Raw genomic sequence first — 22,756 nt, 5'->3', positions numbered from 1 at the left:
TGTCAATTAGGGTGTATTACCACTAGAATGTGGGCGGTGGTGTTGATGGGGTGGAGCAGTGAGCATGTGCACGTCCACACTATGCTGAGTAATGCTGCGTTGGAACCACTCGAGGAAACTCGGAAATGTACGACTCTGAAACTCGTTGTACCCGAGTCTCCCACTTGGAGACTATCAGAATCAACCAACAGGAAGCTCTACGCAAATAACGCACGTTAATTTTAACTCGAGAGGTTTTGAGTTTCTGACTTGAAACATGAACGCAGCATAATACTCCCAGCTGAGTCAGACTTCCAGCCCTTATCTATCCCTGTGTGTCAAACTAAGTCATAACAAAGGCAATAAACTGTTCACTGAAACAACTCAAGGCTTTTAATGGTACACCAAAGGAGATCATATTTGATGCCACACATTTTAATTGAGTAGAAAGTTTACTTTTCTTTCTTTCGAGATACTTTGTCAAGTTACATTACATTTTCATTGACGAGACATGAAAGTGAAGCACAGACATGGTTACAGGTTGTGGAACGAGCATATCTCTGTATTGTAACGTACTGTAGAAAACACACACTAAGTAGCCTTATAGGCAATTAAGAACAACACTCACCAGCTGATCCCGACAGTAGGTGGCGTGAGAGAGGTCGTCAAGTCCATGAGCATTCTAATGTAAGGCCCGTCTCGGCTGCGCCTATTTACAGATTGGAATAGGATACAGTACAGAGAAAGGCCACAAGGAGAGCAGTGATGGTGAACCCGACCGATATCTCCCAGATAACGAGTCTCCCGATGTAGGACATGATGGTGGGGAGAGAGAGAGAGAGAGAGTGTCTGGAGTGGACTGAAGGCCGTTCCCACGACGGAAGGAGTGTGAGACGTTCCCCCAAAAACAAGTTAGCCGCTGTCACACGCACAGTGGAATAGGAACTGGCGCAATGTGCGTTAGTCAGTGGCTCACCTGCTTTTAGATTTCCATTTCCCACCACATGCATTCACGATGTTCTGTGTGTGTGTGAAAGGGGGGGGGGGGGGACATAAGCTTAATAAGAAAACCATATAAACCCAATAATAATAATAATAATAATAGGCCAATAATAATAGTAATCATTATGGTAATGATAATAATCTGATACAGCCTAAACATCGCTTGTAAATAAACTTAATTGAGGCCAAAGAACGTCACCAGAGTTGCATAAACACAAACCTCCATCCAAATTATGTAAATAACTTTCGGAGTGTAAACAAAATAAACTATAAGCAATCAGTGGCTTGTCCTTGACACATTCATAGAAATTCCCGATCCGTTTCAACCATTTTAAAACATTTAGCATTCCTCCCATTTCATCTAATCTGCCAAAATGACAATATAACAAACAATGATAAAGTAATTGCGGGCCAATAAGATAACACATCCCCATGCACAAACATTGCATCTATTTGTTTCAATAACAATTGCAATATATTTACACAATTGAAGATAATACACAATTATATTAGATAAAGAGATAGTGATACTCACCAATCTCTCAAGTTTTCTCTTTAGGACGTCATTTTGAAGAAAGAAAAACAACTTCCATTTGCTTTGATGAGTGTCACACTGTCATGCATGCAAACACTGTAAATGTTTTCTCAAAAATAATGACAATATTTCATTAAAGTTAGATGCATTTAAAGAATAGCAGCGTACACCAACGGAGAAGTTCAGTTCACTTGCACTACCCCAACCCTGCCCACTACCCTGCATCTGCAACCTGACCTGAATATTCAAATGATACAGTTATTGACGTCTCCTAAAACCAGTGGATGGTCCAACTCGAGCTCTGCGACCCGCCCAATACAGACAACCATCGAATAACAGCATCCAAGGGGTGTGATAAACAGCACCAATGGGTTCGGTGGATTCTTGAGTTATAGTTGGGGTGCGGCGCGTTCATTTTTGCACGTCTTACATTAGGAATGAACCATTTTCGCGTCATCAATTTCCTTTTGTGGGTGATATTAATCAGAAAGGCGTACACGTCAAGATCCCCTTCGCCTAAATCGCGTCTCCTGTGATGCAACATCGAGCATTGGAGTCAAAGCACATGTGTTTTAACCCGATTCGAGGAAACGCGCCCTACCCGCACCGTTGAAAGTGGTTGAACTCTGTTCGCATGTGTACAGTGTTGCCATGAGCGGAGTGTGGTTGTGCACGTACCAAGGATGCAGCATGAGAGTGGAGTGAGGGAAAGGGAGAGAGTGGGAGGGGAGGAGGGAGGGAGAGGGAGAGAGAATGGTGCATACTGTACGATTTGGCCTAATGAGGCAGTGCAATCATCATACAGTATTCAAAGCGCATTTTAATAGCCCCTTAATTATTTACAAGTCCATTAAATGAGCCACTGTGCAGCCTACAATATTTCCTATAAATGCCCGACAGCCAAGAGACAATTTGACAAAAGTTGATACACATATACTCATTCATTCTGAAGAATTCAACAGGAGTGGACAGCTGGCATCGCCCCCCACATGAGAATACATGTAGTTTATTCTCATATGCCTTTTACAAATGCTCATAGAAAGTAGGCCGGGGGTCGATGTGGGAATTAATAATAGCCTACAATTAATTCACTAAGAATTTCACATTACTCAATAACAAGACAACGTGCTGTGCGCTCTGCGCTGTGCGTAAAAGCGTTCCAGGTAAGAAACTTAACTCAACGAGTTTATATCGGTGCAAAGCTCAATAATAATCCAATGTTGACTTCGCGTGTTGTTGAACAATACCCTCTAAATAGTCTGAGTGTTTCAAGCTTATTGAAACTGGCGTGTAGCCTCAACAAATAATCAAGTGACGTATTAGCCTCATTACAGTAAACTAGCCTTGATTACAGTAAAGTAATCCGGGCTGTCAGACTACAGTGACTTGAAGAGGGCCCAGTCAGCCAAAAATAATACAAATGATCGGACAATACAAACAAAGTAACAAAACAGGTTTACACTGCGTTATGTAACAGGGCCATTCACTATTTATAATAACAAGTAGGGGGCACAACAGATCCACATTGCTGACGAGAGCTCTTGAGATTTGAGATATCCTACTTCTCTGGCTCTGGCCACTATTAAGCAAAGTTAGCATTTTTTAATTTTATTATTATTATTATTATTATTATTATTTATTTATTTATTTATTTTAAATGTTTTACATTAATGTTTATTTTAAACAATTACATAGTGCAAGAAACAATTTACAGTGTATTTCCATTTTTCCAATCGAAGATGAATATCTTGATGAAAAAGAGGCTGTTCTTGAGACACAATGATCTAGATCAGTCTTCAGACACCTGTAGTATCTTCAATTAGGCTCGGCCCCATTGCTCACCCCCTGCAACGAAATACAATTATAGTGATACCACCATGATCGCAATATACTGCTTATGGATGATGGAATTGATCCATTATCGTATTGATTGATGATTTAACGCACTGTCTCTTTAAGAGTGTTACAGTGATTTGAGTGCGTTCGGCCATTTCCGTCCCTGTCTCCAGCCGGTGGTGTCACTCACTCAACAACAAATTGTGGACTTCAATTTACTCCAAACATGCCCCACACAACCGCCTAGGGTAGGTGTAGCTAAACACACGTTGCACCCTCGAGGTAGAGACTAACATACGCCCGGAGAGTGGGAAATAGTCAATTGGCAATAACATATGAATGTCACATGCACCGAACACTGCAATCGGCTTTGCAAGTTATATTTAGACTCAGGCTAATGCTAAACAGTTAGCTAGTCATAGCATGCTATTTTAATAACAATGTAGTGGCTAAGTAGCTACCTAGCTTGCCTTGCTTGCTGACATGCATTGCATGGTTGCATAAGTGTGCGGGACTCATTAGCTTAGCTAGCATGAAGGCAACGTCTGATCTTGATTGTTGCACGACACTAATAGTTCTATGCCAAGTTTATTCACATGGTTTTGCAGGTAGCTAGCTAAATTAGCACAAGTAATATAGCAAGCAAGACAGCTAGCGACAACTCGTACTAAGTCGCTCAACGTGTTGTTTGTTGTCATTGTGGAGCTGAAGCAACTACAGCTAGCGTACTGCTGAACAGCTGTTTGTCAGGTTAATATCTCGCAACGAATTAAGAAAAATTTAGCAAAGTGGCTGGCTGGGAAAGCATTCTTGAAGAGTAAACTAGCTACATTACATTTTAAACATTTAAGTGATCTCTCCTGTCAATGCGCGATCTATCCTGTGCAGCGTTTAGTGGGCCTACAACTAACCTACAACTGGGTTTTGCAGCAAAGTGTTGCACTGACAGTTGACAGTCAGTCCGTCCCACAGATTTTGAGCAGTGCAATATGAAGTGTAGCGAAGGGATTTTCAAAATGCGTCTCTGGCAAAATGGTGTGGAAATGGAATCAGTGCATCGAGGGCAGACATGCAACTCGCTATCTCTCTCCCCGATGTTGTGACGTGTAGCTGTCCTTCTGTCTCTCTCTGTCTTCCTCTTAGGCCGGTGTCAGAGAGGGTTACCTAACTCCAGAGTTGCTGCAGAAACATTTAGGAATCCTAAACCAACTGTCAAGTGGTGAGTACTTGTATGAAGCACACACACATTGTCTAACACAGTAGTGTCGAAACATAGTTTGCAAGAAAGCCGTTATTGCTGCATGGGCATTGTAATGAAGTAATGAAGTAATGAACCGTGGAGCTCATTTGAATTCCCTGGCTTGTTTTTTTAGCCTGTTGACAGACAACTCTTATTGACTTTCACTTGTAATATCAACTTTTGACATGAACATGAGATTGTACAAATGAAAAGTGTGTTACAAAAATGTATTTAATGTATATTTATTATTATATTTTTTTTAAATTATTATTATACAGGTTTTGGCCCTGGTAGGGATTAGAGGATATTGCCTGAGGCTTTCTGATGGTCCAGAGCCATGGATGAGGAGGACAGCCAGGATGAGCTGATCAACCACAATGCCTCTCACGGGAAGGGGAAGAGAGCAGCAACGTGGTCCATATCAGGTCTGGAGTCACTTATTAGTTTAGTTTATTGGTCTTATAAGCATTATTACAGGTTTTTAATATCTAAAACTCTGAATGTTTGAACACTTTACTGTTATGATATATAAAACATAATATAAACGGCATTTCTACAACTTTTAGACATATATAATTTATGAATGGATGAATCTCACATTGTTTCGACAAGTTAATATATGCCATTTAGCTGACGCTTTTATCCAAAGCGACTTACATTGCAGTGAGCGCATACATTTCAGTATATATGGTCCCAGCGGGAATCAAACCCACAACCTAAGCGTTGTTAGCGCTGTGCTCTACCAACTGGGCCACAGAGTGTCCATTTGTTCTGGTGTTGGAAAGGAGGGCCCTGAGCACTTTGGAACGCGGTACGTCGTCATGTCATCACTCATCTGTCTGTCGCTGTCGACACCTAGATGACGATTCAGATGATGGCGGCGAGGGGGAGGAGTCGGAGGGACAGGAGGAGGGAGACTCTGACAGCGGCGAAGATGAGGAAGAAGAGGGGGATCACATCGACGGAGAGGAAGACGAGGAGGATGAGGAGGACGAAGAGGAGGACACTGATGGTGAGGCTTAAAATAATGTTTTTGTTTTTGTTTTGGAATCGACAGTTAGGAGGTTATCCTGCTTGACGTGAGTGTTCCAGAACACACAAGTAAATAAGAGTATGATGCACAGCTGATGGCTGATCTCCGGACATGTTTCTCTCTGCCTTCCCCAGACGGAGAAGAAGACGAAGAGGAGGATACTGGGAAGGCCGTGGGGGGCGCTGTGGGTGGAGCCTCTGCGGACCTGGCAGATCTGAGCTCTGACGAGGACTCTGAGAAATGCCCCATCTGCCTCAACTCTTTCCACAGCCAGCCAGTGGCCACGCCAGAGAGCTGCGAACACTACTTCTGTCTAGACTGCCTCCTCGAGTGGTCCAAGGTGGGTCTGATAAAGGGCCAGGGGAGGCTGGTGGAGGTAGAAATCGGAGGACGGGCTCATTGTAAAGCATGGAATGGAATTAGCAATGGTATCAAACGCACATGTTTAATACCATTCCTCATTCCATTCCATGCATTATATATAAGCCCGTCCTCCGATTTCTACCTCCACCAGCCTCCCCTGTGTAGGGCATATGGGACAAGAGACGGTGCAAGGATGTATCTGTGTTGTCCTGAGTGGAGTCCACACCCTGTGCGTGTGCTTTAAAGGTGTCAAATAAAGTCATTCATTCATCCACCTTCGTCTCCATGTCACCCGCTGAAGACGCGTACGTGTGAAATATTGAAAATGCCAGACATCGTGCCTCTTAAACGTCACGTCTTTTTTTGCTTTTCCCTTTTAGAACGCAAACTCCTGTCCTGTCGACCGGATAGTCTTCAACAACATCTACCTGAGGAAGTGTTACGGCGGCAAAGTGCAGAAAATGATCACGGTGCAGAAGCCTGCGAAGGCGAGCCAGGAGGAGCCGGTGGACCTGACCCTGGAGCAGACCACCTGTGAGGTCTGCCAGGGGAGCGACCGCGAAGACCGCCTGCTGCTCTGTGACGGCTGTGATGCAGGGTGAGACAGACAGTAGTTAAATAAAACAAAAAGAAGAAAAAAAAGGGACATTTTTGCATTTGTTTATCATTGTTTCAGCACAGCTGGAATGAACCTTTTAACCAATCAGGTTGTGCCAAATAGAGTTGCCGGATGTAAATAATGCCTGTCTTTAAAGGGGCAATCTGGGATTAAAACAACAACAAAGAGGTCACACCTCGGCTATATATCGGTATTTTAAAAGTCCATAAATGAACGTACCGATCCCAGATTGGCCCTTGAATGTTTCTTTTGCTGGTTTTTATGGTGTTTTAGAATATGAATATGAACACGTGTGTGCTGTATATTCTGGTAAACCTAAGTTTTCTGTCATTGCTAACCAAGAACGTTTAAAGTGGAAAGTCAAATAATTTTATAACAATTTTAAGCCAAAAGTCAATAGCTTTTTTTGTGAGGGATTGGTTATGAGAAAGAGTTTTGATACATAGAGATAAGTCCTCCCCCCCTGTTTTGGTGTCATGGTAGGTACCACATGGAGTGTCTGACACCCCCCCTGGACGCGGTCCCTGTGGAGGAATGGTTTTGCCCGGAGTGTGAAGCCAACAACCGCCATAGAAGTAATCACACTGAACACTCAATACACTGAACACTCAATACACTCACAATAAGAATCACACTGAACACTCAATACACTGAACACTCAATACACTGAACACTCAATACTAGAATTCTCAAACCGGTATACCATGCTTTCAAAATGTCCCGGTACATATAACAATGGCAAAACACGTTATGGACGATATTGACAGAAATAAACCTGTATGAGCTTAAACACCTTCTTCACCTGGTAACACCTGGTAACACCTTACACCTACCGAACATCCTCTCACAAATCTGTCCATTTCTCCGCTCCTGATGTTATGTGATTTATAACAATTTTTTTTCTTCTTTGCTCCTTTCAGGAAGTTCTGCTGATGACCTGAGCGATGCGGAGAGTCTGCACAGCGCCCGTCCCACCACGAGCCGCCCTCGCCCTGCCGCGGCGGGGCCGACCCGCGCCATCGCCCGCACCCAGCAGAGCGAGAGGGTCCGCGCCAATGTCAACCGCCACCGCATCACTCAGGCACGCACAGCCGAGGTTTGGCATGAGGCGTGAGCTTCTTCTGTCCTTGCATCTCTGTTAACACGCGCAAACGCGTCACGCACACACACACACACACACACACACACACACACACACATACACACACATATATTCACACACACAAGATACAGACATAACACACACACACACATATACACACATGTTACACACACACATGTTACACACACACACACACACGTTGCACACACATACACACACATTCATTCATTCACCTCACTGCATTCAGCTAGCCTACTCAGTAACTGTGTCTCACCTAACAAGAATGTTGGCTGAAGATGTATGATGACTGTTGACATGTATGTGGTAGCCATGTTCCATGTATGTGGTAGCCATGTTTTGCTCCAGAGTAGAAACATGTACAGGACAGTGTGTGTGACCAATGGGAATGGTCAGTAGTGATTTGAATCGTCGGTTTTACAGTTGTGAAAAGCGAAGCATGTCTGTAGTAGGACACAAGTCTGTCACTAACCAAGTTATATAGATCAGGGGAGGCTGGTGGAGGTAGAAAGAGGACAGGCTCATCGTAATGCTCAGAATGGATTGTTTGATAACGTTTTTCATTCCATTCCATGCATTACAATGAGCCTCCGATTTCTACCTCCACCAGCCTCCCCTGACATAGTTATAGATCTGCTCAGAAGTCAGAGCCTGAGTGTTTCTGTGGAGTGATGCGTGGTGCTCTCCCTCTCCCCCTCTCTCTCTCCCTCTCTCTCTCTCTCCCTCTCTTTCCCTCCCTCCCTCCCTCTCTTTCCCTCCCTCTCTCTCTCTCTCTCTCTCTCTCTCCCTTCCCCCCCCCCTCTCTCTCTCTCTCTCTCTCTCTCTCTCCCCCTCTCTCCCTCCCTTTCTCTCTCTCTCTCTCTCTCTCTCTCCAGTTTGCTCCCAGGTTTCTGATGCAGTCCACCTGGCTGGATGACACCATCAACGCCGTTGTGGCGGGGCTGAACACAGCTGTGTATATACGAGACCTCACACCCCGCCCAGCAACCAGACGCAAGACAGGTAGATAAACACACACACACACACACACACAGACAGACAGACAGACACGCACACACACACAGACTTGCACGTATGCACACACAAACACACTTTGAAAGCAGATAAGAGAGACACACACACACACACACTTTTCGCTGTCCTGATGAGTGACGACATGTCTTTGTGCCAGCAGTAAGGCGCAGGAAAGGCGTGAGTAAGAAGCCGTCGTCAGCCTCGGGGGGGAAGGGCAAGGCGGCGGGCAGCGGCGTGAAGAGACGCCGACGCAAAGTCAGGAGGAAGAAATCCAGGAGGAAAACGGTGGGCTGTCGCTGATCCAGCTCTGAGATTCACATCCTGTTGGTCCGTGACTGTCTTACTGGGGTTTATCTCTGAACACGTGAACCAACTGTGTCTGTGTGTGTCTGTGTGTGTGTGTGTGTGTCTGTGTGTGTCTGTGTGTGTGTGTGTGTGTGTGTGTCTGTGTGTGTCTGTGTGTGTCTGTGTGTGTCTGTGTGTGTGTGTGTGTGTGTGTGTGTGTGTGTGTGTGTGTGTGTGTGTGTGTGTCTGTGTTTCTCTGTGTGTGTGTCTCCAGGCGGTCAAGAAGGCCCCTACGTCTCGTGGCCGTATCGCCCGCAGCTTGGGGATTGGGAAGCCCAAGCGGGGGTCGTCTCTCCCCTCCGTCTACCGGCCCACAGAGACCACCCTGGGCAGCATGCGCTCTGACATAGGGGCCGCCTCGCTTTCTGTCTACGGAGACCCCTACGGCCTGGACAGCTTTGATAACGGGTATGTCACAGAGCGTGTGTGTGTGTGTGTGTGTGTGTGTGTGTGTGTGTGTGTGTGTGTGTGTGTGTGGAGAAGAGAGATTGAGAGAGTGTGTGTGTGTGGAGAGGAGAAATTGAGAGTGTGTGTGTGGAGAGGAGAAATTGAGAGTGTGTGTGTGTGTGTGTGTGTGTGTGGAGAAGAGAGATTGAGAGTGTGTGTGTGTGTGTGTTTGGTGTGTGTACTAATGCTGATTGACACTGGTCCTAGGGATGAGGAGGAAGAGCAGGCCCAGGTGACATCACTGCTGGACGCAAAGAGGCGTGGTCTCTCTCGCTCCGCCCTTCGCTCTCACCAGCCTGTGGCTCGACCAATCACTGCCGGCGTTTCCAGGTACCTCCCCATCAACCGTTCTCTCATCGTCATCCCCTCTCATCCCCTCTCATCCCCCTCCCATCATCCACACTCTCATCCCCTCTCATCCCCCTCCCATCATCCACACTCTCATCCCCTCCCATCCCCTCCCATCCCCCTCCCATCCCCTCTCATCCCCTCCCATCCCCTCCCATCCCCCTCCCATCATCCACACTCTCATCCCCCTCCCATCATCCACACTCTCATCCCCCTTTCATCCCCTCTCATCCCCTCTCATCCCCTCCCATCATCCCCACACTCTCATCCCCTCTCATCCCCTCTCATCCCCTTTCATCCCCTCTCATCCCCTCTCATCCCCTTTCATCCCCTCTCATCCCCTTTCATCCCCTTTCATCCCCTCTCATCCCCTCTCATCCCCTCCCATCATCCCCACACTCTCACAAACATGATTGACTGTGTGATTTGTGATCAACGTTTCCTCTGCAGTAGTGATGACACTCAAGATTGATCACCTGTGTAAAGTGAGATTCTCTAAATTTCAATAAGTAAATGTTTTGAATTAGTTTTAAATTGACCATTTTACAACCAACCCACACACACATGTAATACAAAAAAACATACAGGTTAAAAAAACAGCAACTATAAAATAAAACAAAACTTTATAAAAAAACAGCAACAACATACATGAATACAATCATAAAATATATGTACACAATAAAGCCAAGCAGTCTTGTTGATTGATAATGTATTTAATTGATTGACTGATTGGTAATTGTTTGTCCTGTGGTTGCCATGGCGTGGTAGGCGGGGGGGTCCAGGTCTGCCCCCAGCGGAGGAGGTGGTGGAGGCGGCCCCTGTGCCCGACCTGCTGGGAAGCATCCTATCAGGACAGAGTATGCTGCTGATGGACAGCGCTGACGTGGTCATCAACAGAGATGGAACCCTCAAGGCTCTCAAACCAGGTGTGTGTGCGTGCGTGCGTGGGTGGGTGGATGGGTGTGTGGGGGGGTGGGTCGGTGTTAGTGTGTGTGTGTGTGTGGGGGGGGGGGGGGGTGGATGTGTGGGTGAGTGTGTGTGTGTGTGTGCGGGTGGGTGGGTAGGTGTGTGTGTGTGGGGGGGGGGGGGTGGATGTGTGTGTGTGTGTTGGGGGGGGGGGGTTGGATGTGTGTGTGGGTGGGTGCGTGTCTGGGTGAGTTTAATCACAAGAACACAAACAAGACATAGAACTCAACTGTGTCACCTCCTCATTCCTCATTTGTTGTGTAATTGTGTTGTATATGTTGTGTAATTGTGTTGTATATGTTGTGTAATTGTGTTGTGTAATTGTGTTGTATATGTTGTGTAATTGTGTTGTGTATGTTGTGTAATTGTGTTGTTTATGTTCTGTGTTGCAGTGAGTATGTCGTCGTCATCCCGGCCTGGCAGTAGTAGAACCAGCAGTCCAGGGGACCCCGGACCTCAGATCACCCCAGGGATGTCCCCCAACCCCGGGGTCAGTCCCCTCTCTCTCCATTCTAACGGAGACCCAGCAGGACCCTCCTTCAGCCCCCAAAACAGACCCTCCCCAGGGCCCTGCCTGTCCCCACTCACCCCCTCATCCCCCGGCCCAACCAGCCAAAGCCACCAACAGCCTCCCTACTCCCACCCTCCCGCGCTGGGTCACCCACCCCTTCACCCCCATGCCCCCCACAGACCCAACACCCTACCTGGACACAGCCACCGGGGGACCAATGGTGTAGGTCCCCCTCATGGATCCCATAGAGGGGCCTCCTCCACATCCGTCCCCACCCCGGACTATCGCTCTAGGGGGAGGGAGGCGGCGCAGTCCCAGGCTAAGAAGGCCGCTCCCAAACCAGTGTGGGCGGGGGATGTGTCAGAGCTACCCAGGATACCAAAGCTAAAGCGGGAGAGTAGTGTAAGCCTAACGAATGGTAGCACCAGCAGAGGGGGTAGTAGTGGGAGTGGGAGTAGCAGCAGTGGTGGTAGCGGTAATGCTAGTGGTAGCAGTAATGCTAATGCTAATGGTAGTAGTAAAGCTAGTGCTAGTGGTAGCCGTAATGCTAGTGGTAGTAGTAAGGCTAATGCTAGTGGTAGCAGTAATGCTAGTGCTCGTGGTAGCCGTAATGCTAGTGGTAGTAGTAAAGCTAATGCTAGTGGTAGCAGTAATGCTAATGCTGCTCGTAGCGGTAATACTAATGCTAATGGTGGTAGTAATGGCCTACCTGGGGCAGGTATGCACAGCCTGGCTGGGAACAGGGGCAAGCAGCAGGGTGTGGACCAGCAACAGGGCCGAACCCAAAGACCGAGGCCAGACCGAGCAGCCCCTTCTTCATCAGCCTTCTCCAACTCCTTCTCCTCTTCCTCGGCTTCCCCGTCCGCTAACCCTCTACGGTCTTCGTCATCAGCATCTTCCTCTTCCTCCTTCTCAACGGTGTGCTTCCGCATCAACTCCAGCGGGAACGCGTGGCTCGCCCGGCCCCTTAACAACGCCTTAGAGACCGTCGCCGAGGCCACCGCACAAGAGGCGACGGAAGCAGCAGCGCGCACGGAGAAGGAGAAGATGGCGAAGAAAAGAGTGGCGCACGTGAGCAAACACACGCCGGTGAACTCACACACGCAGGTCAAAGAGGAGGCGGTTGAAGAGGAGATCTACGACCCCTTCAACCCCACTGGCTCTGACTCCAACGGCTCGGACAGCGAAGCTGAGGGCCAGGCCGCGGACCGCAATTCCCAGAATGCAACGGCGGCGGCTGGGGGAAAGAGGCCTGGCCACCAGGTGAAAGCCGAGACACTGGAGAGTAGGATCTCACTGGTGGGGGGTGAGGGCTCGGGAGGAAAGCGTGTGGAGGTGAAGAAAGAACCAGAGCACACTGTTGGAGGAGGCTCCGAGAGGCCTGGTCACGGCCCAAGACCTGCACCCAAGCCTGGGACGATGATTGCCGCCAGCACACCCCTACCTCACAGCCTGGTTCCAGTGAAGATTGAGAGGAAAGACCCAGGAGAGGAGGAGGAGGAGGAGAATGGAACCCCCTCCTCCCTCCAGAAGAGAGCCTCCGCCCCTGCTCCCACTCCCTCCGCTTCGGCCCCAGCCTCCAGCCACCATAGCGAGAGAAAGGTGAAGACGGAGGTCAAATCGGAGCCCAATGACAGTCCACCCAGCAGGACCACCAAGTCACGGTCAAAGTCCCCCAGCAGGTCCTCGGGTCAGGGAAGGAAAGCCTCTAAAGGGAACGGTGGTGATGGTGGCGGCAACTCATCTAAGGAGCGACGATCTGTCTCCAGCAGCCCAGAGGCAGGCAGGAGGAGGGGGGGGTTAGACCAGGCCCCGTCATTGTCCTCCCAGGGAAGGAAGGGAAGAGGAGAGGACGAGGGGAGGGAGAGGGAGAGGAGGTCGAAACGCTCGCGGTCCAGGGAAAGGAAACGGACACGCTCCCCCTCAGACAGCTCGCTCTCCGAGTCGTCCGACCGGAGGAGAAGACGCTCCCGCTCATGCTCAAAAGACAGAAGGCGCTCGAGGTAACTGTGTAGTTATTATTAATGTCAATTTTTTTTATTTATTTTATTTTCTAATGTGTTTTACGGCATTTCTACTTTATTGGGATAGAGACAGTAGAGATTGACAGGAAGGATGAGTGAAAGAGAGGAGGGATGACTTGCAACATATGTCGAGGGTCGCAATCGAACCAAGAACCTTTCGATTATGCGGTATGCGCATTAATGTGTTACGCCACTAAGCGGCCCAAGTCATGTCAATTCTGTTACTTTACTATGTTCCTAGGTAGTCTCCTGTGGGTGTCTTCAAATGAACATTTCTCTTTTATCTTTCTCTTCCATCAGGTCGAGGTCTGGCTCCAGCAGCAGAGAACGGCTGAAGAGGAGGAGGAGGGGGGATGAGAGGAGAGGGGGCAGCAGGGAGAGGAACGACAGCGCCAGAGGGAATGAGAGGGAGAGGGAGAGGGAGAGGGGCTGGGTGTCGAAGGACAAGAGGCACGGTGGTCGTTCTCGCTCACGTTCCAGATCCAGGGATAGGAGGAAAGAGAAAGAAGACCACTCGAGATCACAACAACCGGCATCTTCGTCTTCCGGTTCAAAGGTCAGGGTTGAGTCGGGGTCAAAAGACCGGAAGAGGCCACGGTCAAGGTCGCGGTCAAGAGAGAGGAGGAAAGAAGAAGGATCGGCGCAGAAAACAACACAGAAAACAACACCAAGCTCCTCCAAAGAGCCAAAGGAACTGTCTTCCAAAGAGCTGAAGGAACTGACAGAGAAGAAGAAAGAGAAGGCTCTCCCTCAAGGTTCTCTCAAAGAGAAGAGAGATGTGAGACCGATCAAACAAGAGATCCCTGCCTTTGTGTCAGGGTTGAAACCGGTTGAAACTGTCTCTGATATGAAAAAAGAGATCAACTGTGTTGACATCGGAACAGACAGTGACGCCTCAGCAAAACTAGTCAAGGAGGAGTCAAAGCTGGTCATGAAAGTCATCAAGAAGGAGAAACTGCCTTCCTTTGATATTTTCGAAGAATCAGTGGACACTAAGCCAATCAAGAAGGAAAAAACGCCTTCTCTCAGTGTAGTCAAGGACCTTCCGGAGCCCAAGGAGATTAAAAAAGAAAAACTTCAACCCCCCCTCAAAAACGAGGCGTTTCTCCTCTCGTTGGAGGCGAGAGGCAGAAAAGAGCAAGTGCCATCAGAGAAACCTGTGAAGATCAAGTCTGAGCCTATCTGGCCTGAGTTGCCTCAACACCTGCCCTCCAATGTCCTCCCTCCACCTTCCACAGCACCACCCCAGCCCAGCCCTGGCATACCCAGCCCCAGCCCCAGCCCTGGCCCTCTCCCTCAGGCCACAGTCACTGCAGACAGCTCCCAGAGGGCGACCTCCTCTCTGCCTCCTCCAGCATCCAACAGCCAAACAGAGACTGCCACCCAAACCAGTGTTCAATTCCAACGGATGGACCCAGTGAAGGAGGAGGTAGAGGAGCGACCTTCGGACTCCGATGAAGACTTCAACGACGTGGACATTATGCTGGACAGCCTGGACTTTGTGAAGAATGAGAAGAGCGAGGAAGGAGACCCAGGAGGAGGTGGTGGCGAGGAAGGGGACGAGGCGGAGGGGGGTGATGCTGGGGTCACACAGAAGGAGGTGGAGGGGGAGGGGGAGGAGGTGGAGGTGAAGACGGAAGGGGAACCGGAATCGGTGCCTGTCACGGCGGGAGCGGGAGCCAAGACCAAACCGTCAGTGAAAAGGGTCACCTGGAACCTTGAGGAACCTGAGGAACCGCCAGTAGAGAAGACAGCCAGTAGTGAGTATTACCAAAAGAGGACTTTATTATAATAATAATAATAATTATTATTATTATTATTATTACAGCTAATCTATAGCTAGCTGGACTAGCCTGGAGGCTATTGAGTTGTTGTGGCACATTCAGCCTAGAGGCTTATGGACAAATCTCAGAAGTCTTTCCTTGATTCCTCAGTCCTCTATCCTCGATTCCTCAGTCCTCTATCCTTGATTCCTCAGTCCTCTATCCTTGATTCCTCCGTCCTCTATCCTTGATTCCTCAGTCCCCTATCCTCGTCTCCTTCTCAAAACTGAGAGTCTAAGGGTTCCTCCTCTTGAGCCACATCCTCTTGGACATTCTCCTCCAATGCATTTTGAGAAGGAGGCGAGGAGAGACGATGTGAGGAATCAAGGAAAGACTTTTGATATTCGTCCATTAAGTTGTTTTGTTTTGTTGTTTTTAAACGTGTTGTTGTTGTGATCCCCCTCACTCAGAGCTGGCCCTCTACAAACTCAAGCTGAAGCAGGAAGGAGCTCGCAGACCCGCCTCCTCCACTCAGCTGTCCAATCAGGTATGTATAACCCACCCCCCCTTACAGCCAATAAAATGACCTGAATCAGTGTGTGTTGAGTTGTGACCCTGTGTGAAATGCACTTTTAAACTCAAATCAATTTGAAACTCCAATAAAACTGTTGATGGTGAAAGTATGAATGGACTGCAGGACATGGTGTATGACTGGTGTTGTGAATAGTCTGGTGAAACAAGGAGACATGTCTTCATTCACGCTAGCTGTGCTTTGCCTTGCAAAAAGCGGGAAACAGCCCTTGTAGTTATGCACATATCTGGAGTTGTACCACTTTTTCAGACTACTGTAAGAGAACAATATGCTCCAAATACCTCTTTATATTTAAATTATAAAGCAAAGTAAAATGTAGGTTCCAATAGCACATACCTGTATGTGTAATGCACGTGCATTTCCCCTACATGGCCACTAGGTGTCAGTCTATGTCTGCTGTGACTTGTGATCTGTGAGATCACATGTGGGACCCAATAGACCGATCATGTGACAGAAACTGCAACTGATACAGGAGCGTTTTCCTGCGAAATGAAAATGAAATCCTGAACGGGGAAATGAAACTGTCGCCAAGAGGAATGCGATTTGTCACAGAGGCCGTTGTGTTCTGTTATCATAGAAAATGTTTCCATCCAGGATAAAGCAGTCATGAGCCAAGCTTTATTGCATTGTTGAGGCATTGTTTCTGTTAGTGATTCTGTTAGCATTATGTTAAAGGGACACCTCGTGTTATTTGTCTTATAGGGCTCTATTCATTAAGACCTTTTCTCTTATCTTTTTGAGTACAGAAAGTAGCAAATAGTTGTTTTTACCTATATACAGTACCAGTCAAAAGTTTGGACACACCTTCTCATTCACTGGGTTTTCTTTTCTTTTTTATTATTTTCTACATTGCAGATTAATATTGAAGACATCAAAACTATGAAGGAACACATATGGAATTATGTAGTAAACAAAAAAAGTGTTAAACAAACCAGAATATGTTTTATATTTTAGATTCTTCAAAGTAGCCACCTTTTGCTTTGATGACAGCTTTGCACACTCTTGGCAAGTTTGTGTCCAAACTTTTGACTGGTGCTGTATCCATTGCTATGGTGCTGGTGATTATGAATAGGAGGTTAAAAAAGAAAGAAAGTGAAATTTCCCTTTAATATTTATAAAAGATATGGTAATTATGACAGTGTAAATATGTATTCAATTAGTGGCTGCTCTTATGCAACCGAGTTAACATGATCCCAGTATGGCCAAGCTTCTAACTCCACCCCCCCCACCCCCACCCCCACCGCAAATCTTCCATGACATAATGTAATTAACATTCAAGAAGTTAACCCATTCAATGCCGAGGGTGAATAAAGTCGCCGAAATTGTCAACAATCTAGAGTGCCAAGGGTGACTTTATTCACCAAAATAAATGCATAAATAATGATGCTTCATTTCAAAGTGAAGTCAATCAAAGTATTGTTGCTCTCTCTCTCTCACCTGTCTCTCTCTCTCTCACCTGTCTCTCTCTCCTCTCTCTGACCCTAGTGTAACCACCTGTCTCTCTCCCTCCATAGGTTGCCGGGGCTGCCTCCTCAGGCACCCTGCCCCCCGCCGGGCTGTCCAACCCTGGGCAGGTGGAGGACTCTGAGGAGGGGGGCAGGGCTGCCTCCTCAGGCACCCTGCCCCCCGCCGGGCTGTCCAACCCTGGGCAGGTGGAGGACTCTGAGGAGGGGGGCACAGACCCGTTAAGGAACAACATAGTAAGACTGAAGGAACAACAGAAAAAGAAAAGGAATCAACTTGAGCTCACTGGCTTTGTTGTTGCTTCAGATTTATGTGTGAAAGACACCAACGTGTCGGTCAACAGACCTTCATCAGGGTTCTGACCGAAACCTGATGAAACGTTACTACGGGGGTTCCCAAATTTGATTGCGGGCTGTGTCTACACATAATAATGGCGCCCAAATGTATTGTAATCGCCTGAAAGATGCTCTAATTGGTTGGATTTGAACCCAAAAACACTGCAATATAGTCTTCATACAGAATAGAAATGTGTGTGTCTTATTTATCAAATCATAGAGGCTAGTTAGATTTTCTAAGGGAACCCCAATTTGAAATCGGGGCATCCTACATGGGGTCCCGACCCCAAGTTTGGCAACTGCTGTGTTAGTTTGATGAGTGTATTGACAGACCTTTCTTTCCTTCTTTCCTTCCTTCCTTCCCTCCCTCCCTCCCTCCCTCCCTCCCTCCCTCCCTCCCTCCCTCCCTCCCTCCCTCCTTCCTTCCTTCCTTCCTTCTCTCCCTCCCTCCCTCCCTCCTTCCCTCCCTCCCTCCCTTCCTTCCTTCCTTCCTTCCTTCCTTCCTTCCTTCCTTCCTTCCTTCCTTCCTTCCTTCCTTCCTTCCTTCCTTCCTTCCTTCCTTCCCTCCCTCCCAGTTCATGAAGAAGCTCCACATGCAGGAGAGAGCCATAGAGGAGGTGAAGTTGGCCATCAAGCCCTTCTACCAGAAGAGGTTCATCACCAAGGACGAATACAAGGAGATTGTACGCAAGGCCGTCCAGAAGGTACAGCTCAATGTTCGTCACCATGTTGTTTCTCCTGTATGCAGAAGAGTATGTTGCTCACTCTTTCAATAGAAAAATACAGCATTTAATTGAATCTGGATTTAAAAACGTCACGTTTCGGTCTCACGACCTTCATCGTGGACTAGACATAGCAGGGGAGGCTGGTGGAGGTAGAAATCGGAGGACGGGCTCATTGTAATGCATAGAATGGAATGAGGAACGGTTTCAAACGCCCTGTTTAGTCTAGGATTAGGCTTAATCTGTGGAAACCGGCCCATCATGTTTAACTGGGTAAAACAGTGATGCGTGTGTACTGTTAGTTAGAACATTTAAAAACAAAGCAAGCCCACACACGCTTTTTTTTAATCTCTCCTCATTATTTTCTGTTTGACTGTGGATTCTAATGTGAGGTATCTGATTTATCCTGATCTTCCACTGTGATGTCCATGTGATTGGTTTCTCCATTGCTTTTGATGCTGATCCTATTATTTGTTATCTTTTACCACTGCGTGTGTGTGGTGCGTGTGTGTGGTGCGTCTGTGTCTGTGTCTGTGTCTGTGTTTTAGTTTTCTTTTAGTTTTAACTCTATTAAACCTGAAGACTGTTGTCTTTGTAGGTGTGCCACAGCAAGAGTGGGGAGATCAACCCGCTGAAGGTGGCCAACCTGGTGAAGGCCTACGTGGACAAATACAAACACGCCCGGAAACACAGGAGGGAGGAGGACGGAGGGAGGAGCCAGGAGGAGACGGAGACCGAGGGAACGAGAGACCCCGAGACCCCCTGAGGAGGGATAAAGGACAAGAACAGTCACGCCCTCCCATGAGCGCCGCCAGAGACTCAGAGCCATACTCGCCTGTCGTCTCAGTGCCTCTGTCATCATATCATATACGTCGCGTATGTCACCAAGTGAGGCCGGTGGAGGTAGAAATCTGAGGATGGGGGGCCCTAACCCTAACCCTAATGCATGGAACGGAATGAGGAATGGCAATCGAACACTCCGTTCAGTGCATTACAATGAGCCCGTCCTCTGATTTCTACCTCCACCGGCCTCCCCTGCCTCCAGATGCTCTTTTTATGTTGATTGGTTTGGTGTTTGGTGTGTGGGTGTGTGCGTGCGCGAGCGTGCATGTGTGTGTGTGTGTGTGTGTGTGTTGAGGGAGGAAGGGGGTGGATATTAAGTTGTCACATTTTGTCTATAGTTGACCACTGTCCCACAAATTACGGAGGAGACTTTTTTGTTTCAAGGAATGTTGAAATATCTTTTATTGACATCAGTGGAGGGCTGGCATGTTCATGTGGGCTGCCACCGCCAAGTATTTGTTCTGTATGATCTGTATGTGTGTAGGAGCTTAGTTTGCCCAGTCTAAATCCAGCGTGTTGTGGAAGGATTGCCTAGGCGTTCACTCAGCTCTGTCTTAAAGAGACAGGTCTCAGATACAGGGGAGGCTGGTGGAGGTAGAAATCGGAGGACGGGCTCATTGCAATGCGTGGAATGGAATGAGTGTTTAACAGTGAGCCCCGTCCTATGATTTCTACCTCCACCAGCCTCCCCAGCTCAGATATACCCTCGAATCACAAGGCCCTGAGTTATATGGGAAGCTGCTGCTACTACAGGTTAAATGACTCTGAAGTAGCAGTTTTGGCTTTTAGTTATGTATCATGGGGGGGTATTTATCAGTGGCAGAAGTCCTGATTTTGAGGTGTGAGGAGGGCCCATGAGGAAAAATACCGGTATGCAATTTTTGTAGAAAAATAATAAAAGAACAAAAGAGAAAACTAAAAAAAAATCTGATTTTAGATTTTGCTGTAAATAGATTTTTGAAATTGTACGCCCTTTAGAAGTTGAGTTAATTGCCGATACCGGGAATGATTTTGATTGTGAATGGCTCTTCGTTTTGTTTTTCGATTTGTTGTATTTTTTTGGAATGCCTCTGTGATTCTGTTCGTGGGTCTGATGTTGTTCTCATTGGCCAGTGAGTGATGTGACTCTACACGTTGTGGCCTCCTTACTGGTTCTCCCACATCCAGTCAAACGCTCCTCACGTTTTCTCTCGACGTTTCTGTTGACGTCATGTGAGTGCAAGTTTCTCAATTATAAGGAGTCAGTGATGTCACCTCCGTTGGCTACTCACCGGGTTAAAACTGTATAAGAGACTGCACTTCTGAGTTTACCAATCAACTCCTCAGTTGATCAATCAGCTTTTACCGATACCTGATCGATCAAGGATGATCAGTTATGTGCCAAGGACCTGTGAATACTAGCAGCTGCTCTGGAGGATGCCAGTTGAGCAGGGGAGGCTGGTGGAGGTAGAAATCGGAGGATAGGTTCATTGTCATGCATGGAGTGTTTCGCATTCCGATTTCTACCTCCATCAGCCTCCATTGCAGTTGAGCCAGTATTTCTGAGGTTTAGTGAAGGCCCTATCCTCATCAGCCATTTCTCTGTTCTCTTTTCATTTTGAATGAACTATTATTTTATAGTAGATGTAGTATCAAGTGGCCTTTTGGATAGCCCTCCTAACATGCATTGTAAGACCAGTTGGTCACAAACACAGTCCTGGTCTTGAGCCCGAATGATGAATGAATGATTGAATGAATGAATGACCGACCTCTGACCTTCAAGCACAGAATGTGTTTCAACCTTTGATTATGTACTCAACTTGGTGCTTACTTTATCCCGGGAAAGATTTGGGTTGATTGCAGAACTTATTTTCCAGTTGAATAAAATGTGCAATAACTCGTACTACTTTGATACTCACGTCAGAACGGTTTTGTACTTTGCCACATATACTGTCGAGAAGAAACTATTGGCCTTGTTTCTTTTTGAAATGTCAACATACATTTTTTGTTACAAGCTTACGCAAATGTCTTCAAGCAACAGTTCAGATATTGTACTGAATGCAATTCATGCCCTCCTTTCCTTCTGAAAGTTTCAAAGTGTTGAAAGGTGCTTGAAAATATGTGTTCATACTGTCTGCAATCAGTTGGGCGGGGATCTGTGGAGATAGAAATCGGAGGACGGGCTCGTTATAATGCATGGAATGAGGAATGGTGTCAGACACAGACCACCATTCCATGTCTGGCTGTATTTGGTATGGCAAACAGGTTCTGGAGTTGTTCTAATGCATTTTGTTTGTTTTAGTTGATTGTTTTTCTCTTCACTTATTTGATCATGTAGGGTTAGTGTTTCAAACAGGGGACACACAATGAGAATTAAGTCAACAATAAGAATAAAAGTAAGTTTTTGTCAGAATCTACTTTATGTATTCTGCTAACTTCGTTTAAGAGGGGACAATGTGATTGAAGGGGCAACCATGTTGGAAAAGAACCCTTAGTAGAACAGGATATGACTATTACTGTACGCAAACCGCTGGTGAGACATAGGTATGCAGGGGAGGCTGGTGGAGGTAGAAATTGGAGGACGGGCTCGTTGTAATGCATGGAATGGAATCAGGAATGCTGTCAAATGCGATATTTGACACCATTCCATGCACTACAATGAGCCTGTTTTCCCGATTTCTACCTCCACCAGCCTCCCCTGTGACTATTGTCCGCCTATTCTGAACGGGCCGAGTCTCAAAAGTCTTTCTTCTCAAAATGCATTGGAGGAGGAACCTCAGACTCTCTGCTCCAATGGGTTTTGAGAAGGAGGCGAGGATAGAGGACATGAGAAATGAAGGAAAGACTTTTGAGACTTGGCCATGGTTTGATGGTGTAACTGAGACAATGAAGAGGGAGGGGGGTGTTTCCTCCTCTTCCCCCAGCAGCTGACTGTAACACCTGTCTGTAAACACCTGTCTAACAACTCTGTAACACCTGTCTGTAAACACCTGTCTAACAACTCTGTAACACCTGTCTGTAAACACCTGTCTAACAACTCTGTAACACCTGTCTGTAAACACCTGTCTGTAACAAGCTGCCTGTACTGTTATCAAACTGGACCTGCTGTATACTACTCGAGCTTCCACACGATTGTTTGTAAATATTTTTTTTCTGGGATAATGTATTTAATAATAAAATATAATGTTAACATTTGTCTTTGCTGTCTCTCTGACTGTTGAGAAAAGGACAAATTAAGTACTGGGACAGTGAAGCATTATTCTGTTAGAGAGAGAGAAGGTAGAATAAAATCAGAACCACAACTTAGAACAAGTGTTCCAGCGTTGCTCTGCAGGCCCTGGGGCGTGGGGGGAGGAGGAGGAGGAGGAGGAGGAGAGGAGGAGCTAGACCAAGATGCAGTGGGGGTGTGAGAGTACCCAGAGTTCCATGCTCCAGCCTCCAAGCAGATCCAGTTGGTTCTTGTTGCTGTGTGTGTGTGTGTGTGTGTGTGTGTGCTGGGGATGGGGGGGGGGGGGGTTGAAATGTGCAAGTCTGAAAGAGCTGAGAACTCATCCCTTTTAGCTCGAGGTTTATTTTTCAGAGAGAGAGAGAGAGATAAGGAAGGGGGGGGGGGGGGGGGGGCGGGGGCGGCACAAACTCTGGTACTTGTGTTGGAATGCCGGCCAGTGACGTCTTA

At 47.2% G+C, this 22,756-nt stretch overlaps 1 protein-coding gene across 1 annotated transcript; it reads left to right on the top strand.

Moving 5' to 3' along the window:
- Positions 1-4,929: 4,929 nt before the first annotated feature.
- On the top strand, positions 4,930-22,234 carry phrf1 (PHD and ring finger domains 1; the record flags this gene model as incomplete). Its single annotated transcript, XM_083665662.1, has 17 exons — positions 4,930-5,017; positions 5,452-5,604; positions 5,760-5,965; positions 6,369-6,586; positions 7,091-7,182; positions 7,528-7,703; positions 8,603-8,729; positions 8,902-9,026; positions 9,301-9,494; positions 9,741-9,863; positions 10,650-10,807; positions 11,240-13,361; positions 13,683-15,142; positions 15,616-15,692; positions 17,252-17,437; positions 18,112-18,240; positions 18,857-22,234. 17 exons carry the CDS (start codon positions 4,930-4,932, stop codon positions 19,022-19,024), a joined length of 5,802 nt encoding a protein of 1,933 aa, XP_083521788.1. The 3' UTR covers positions 19,025-22,234.
- Between the last annotated feature and the right edge of the window lie 522 nt (positions 22,235-22,756).

Source organism: Argentina silus, assembly GCF_951799395.1.
Source record: "Argentina silus genome assembly, chromosome: 3".
Taxonomy (NCBI): Eukaryota; Metazoa; Chordata; class Actinopteri; order Argentiniformes; family Argentinidae; genus Argentina; species Argentina silus.
Note: the sequence above shows the minus strand (reverse complement) of the source record. Positions and strands in the feature narration are given on the sequence as shown.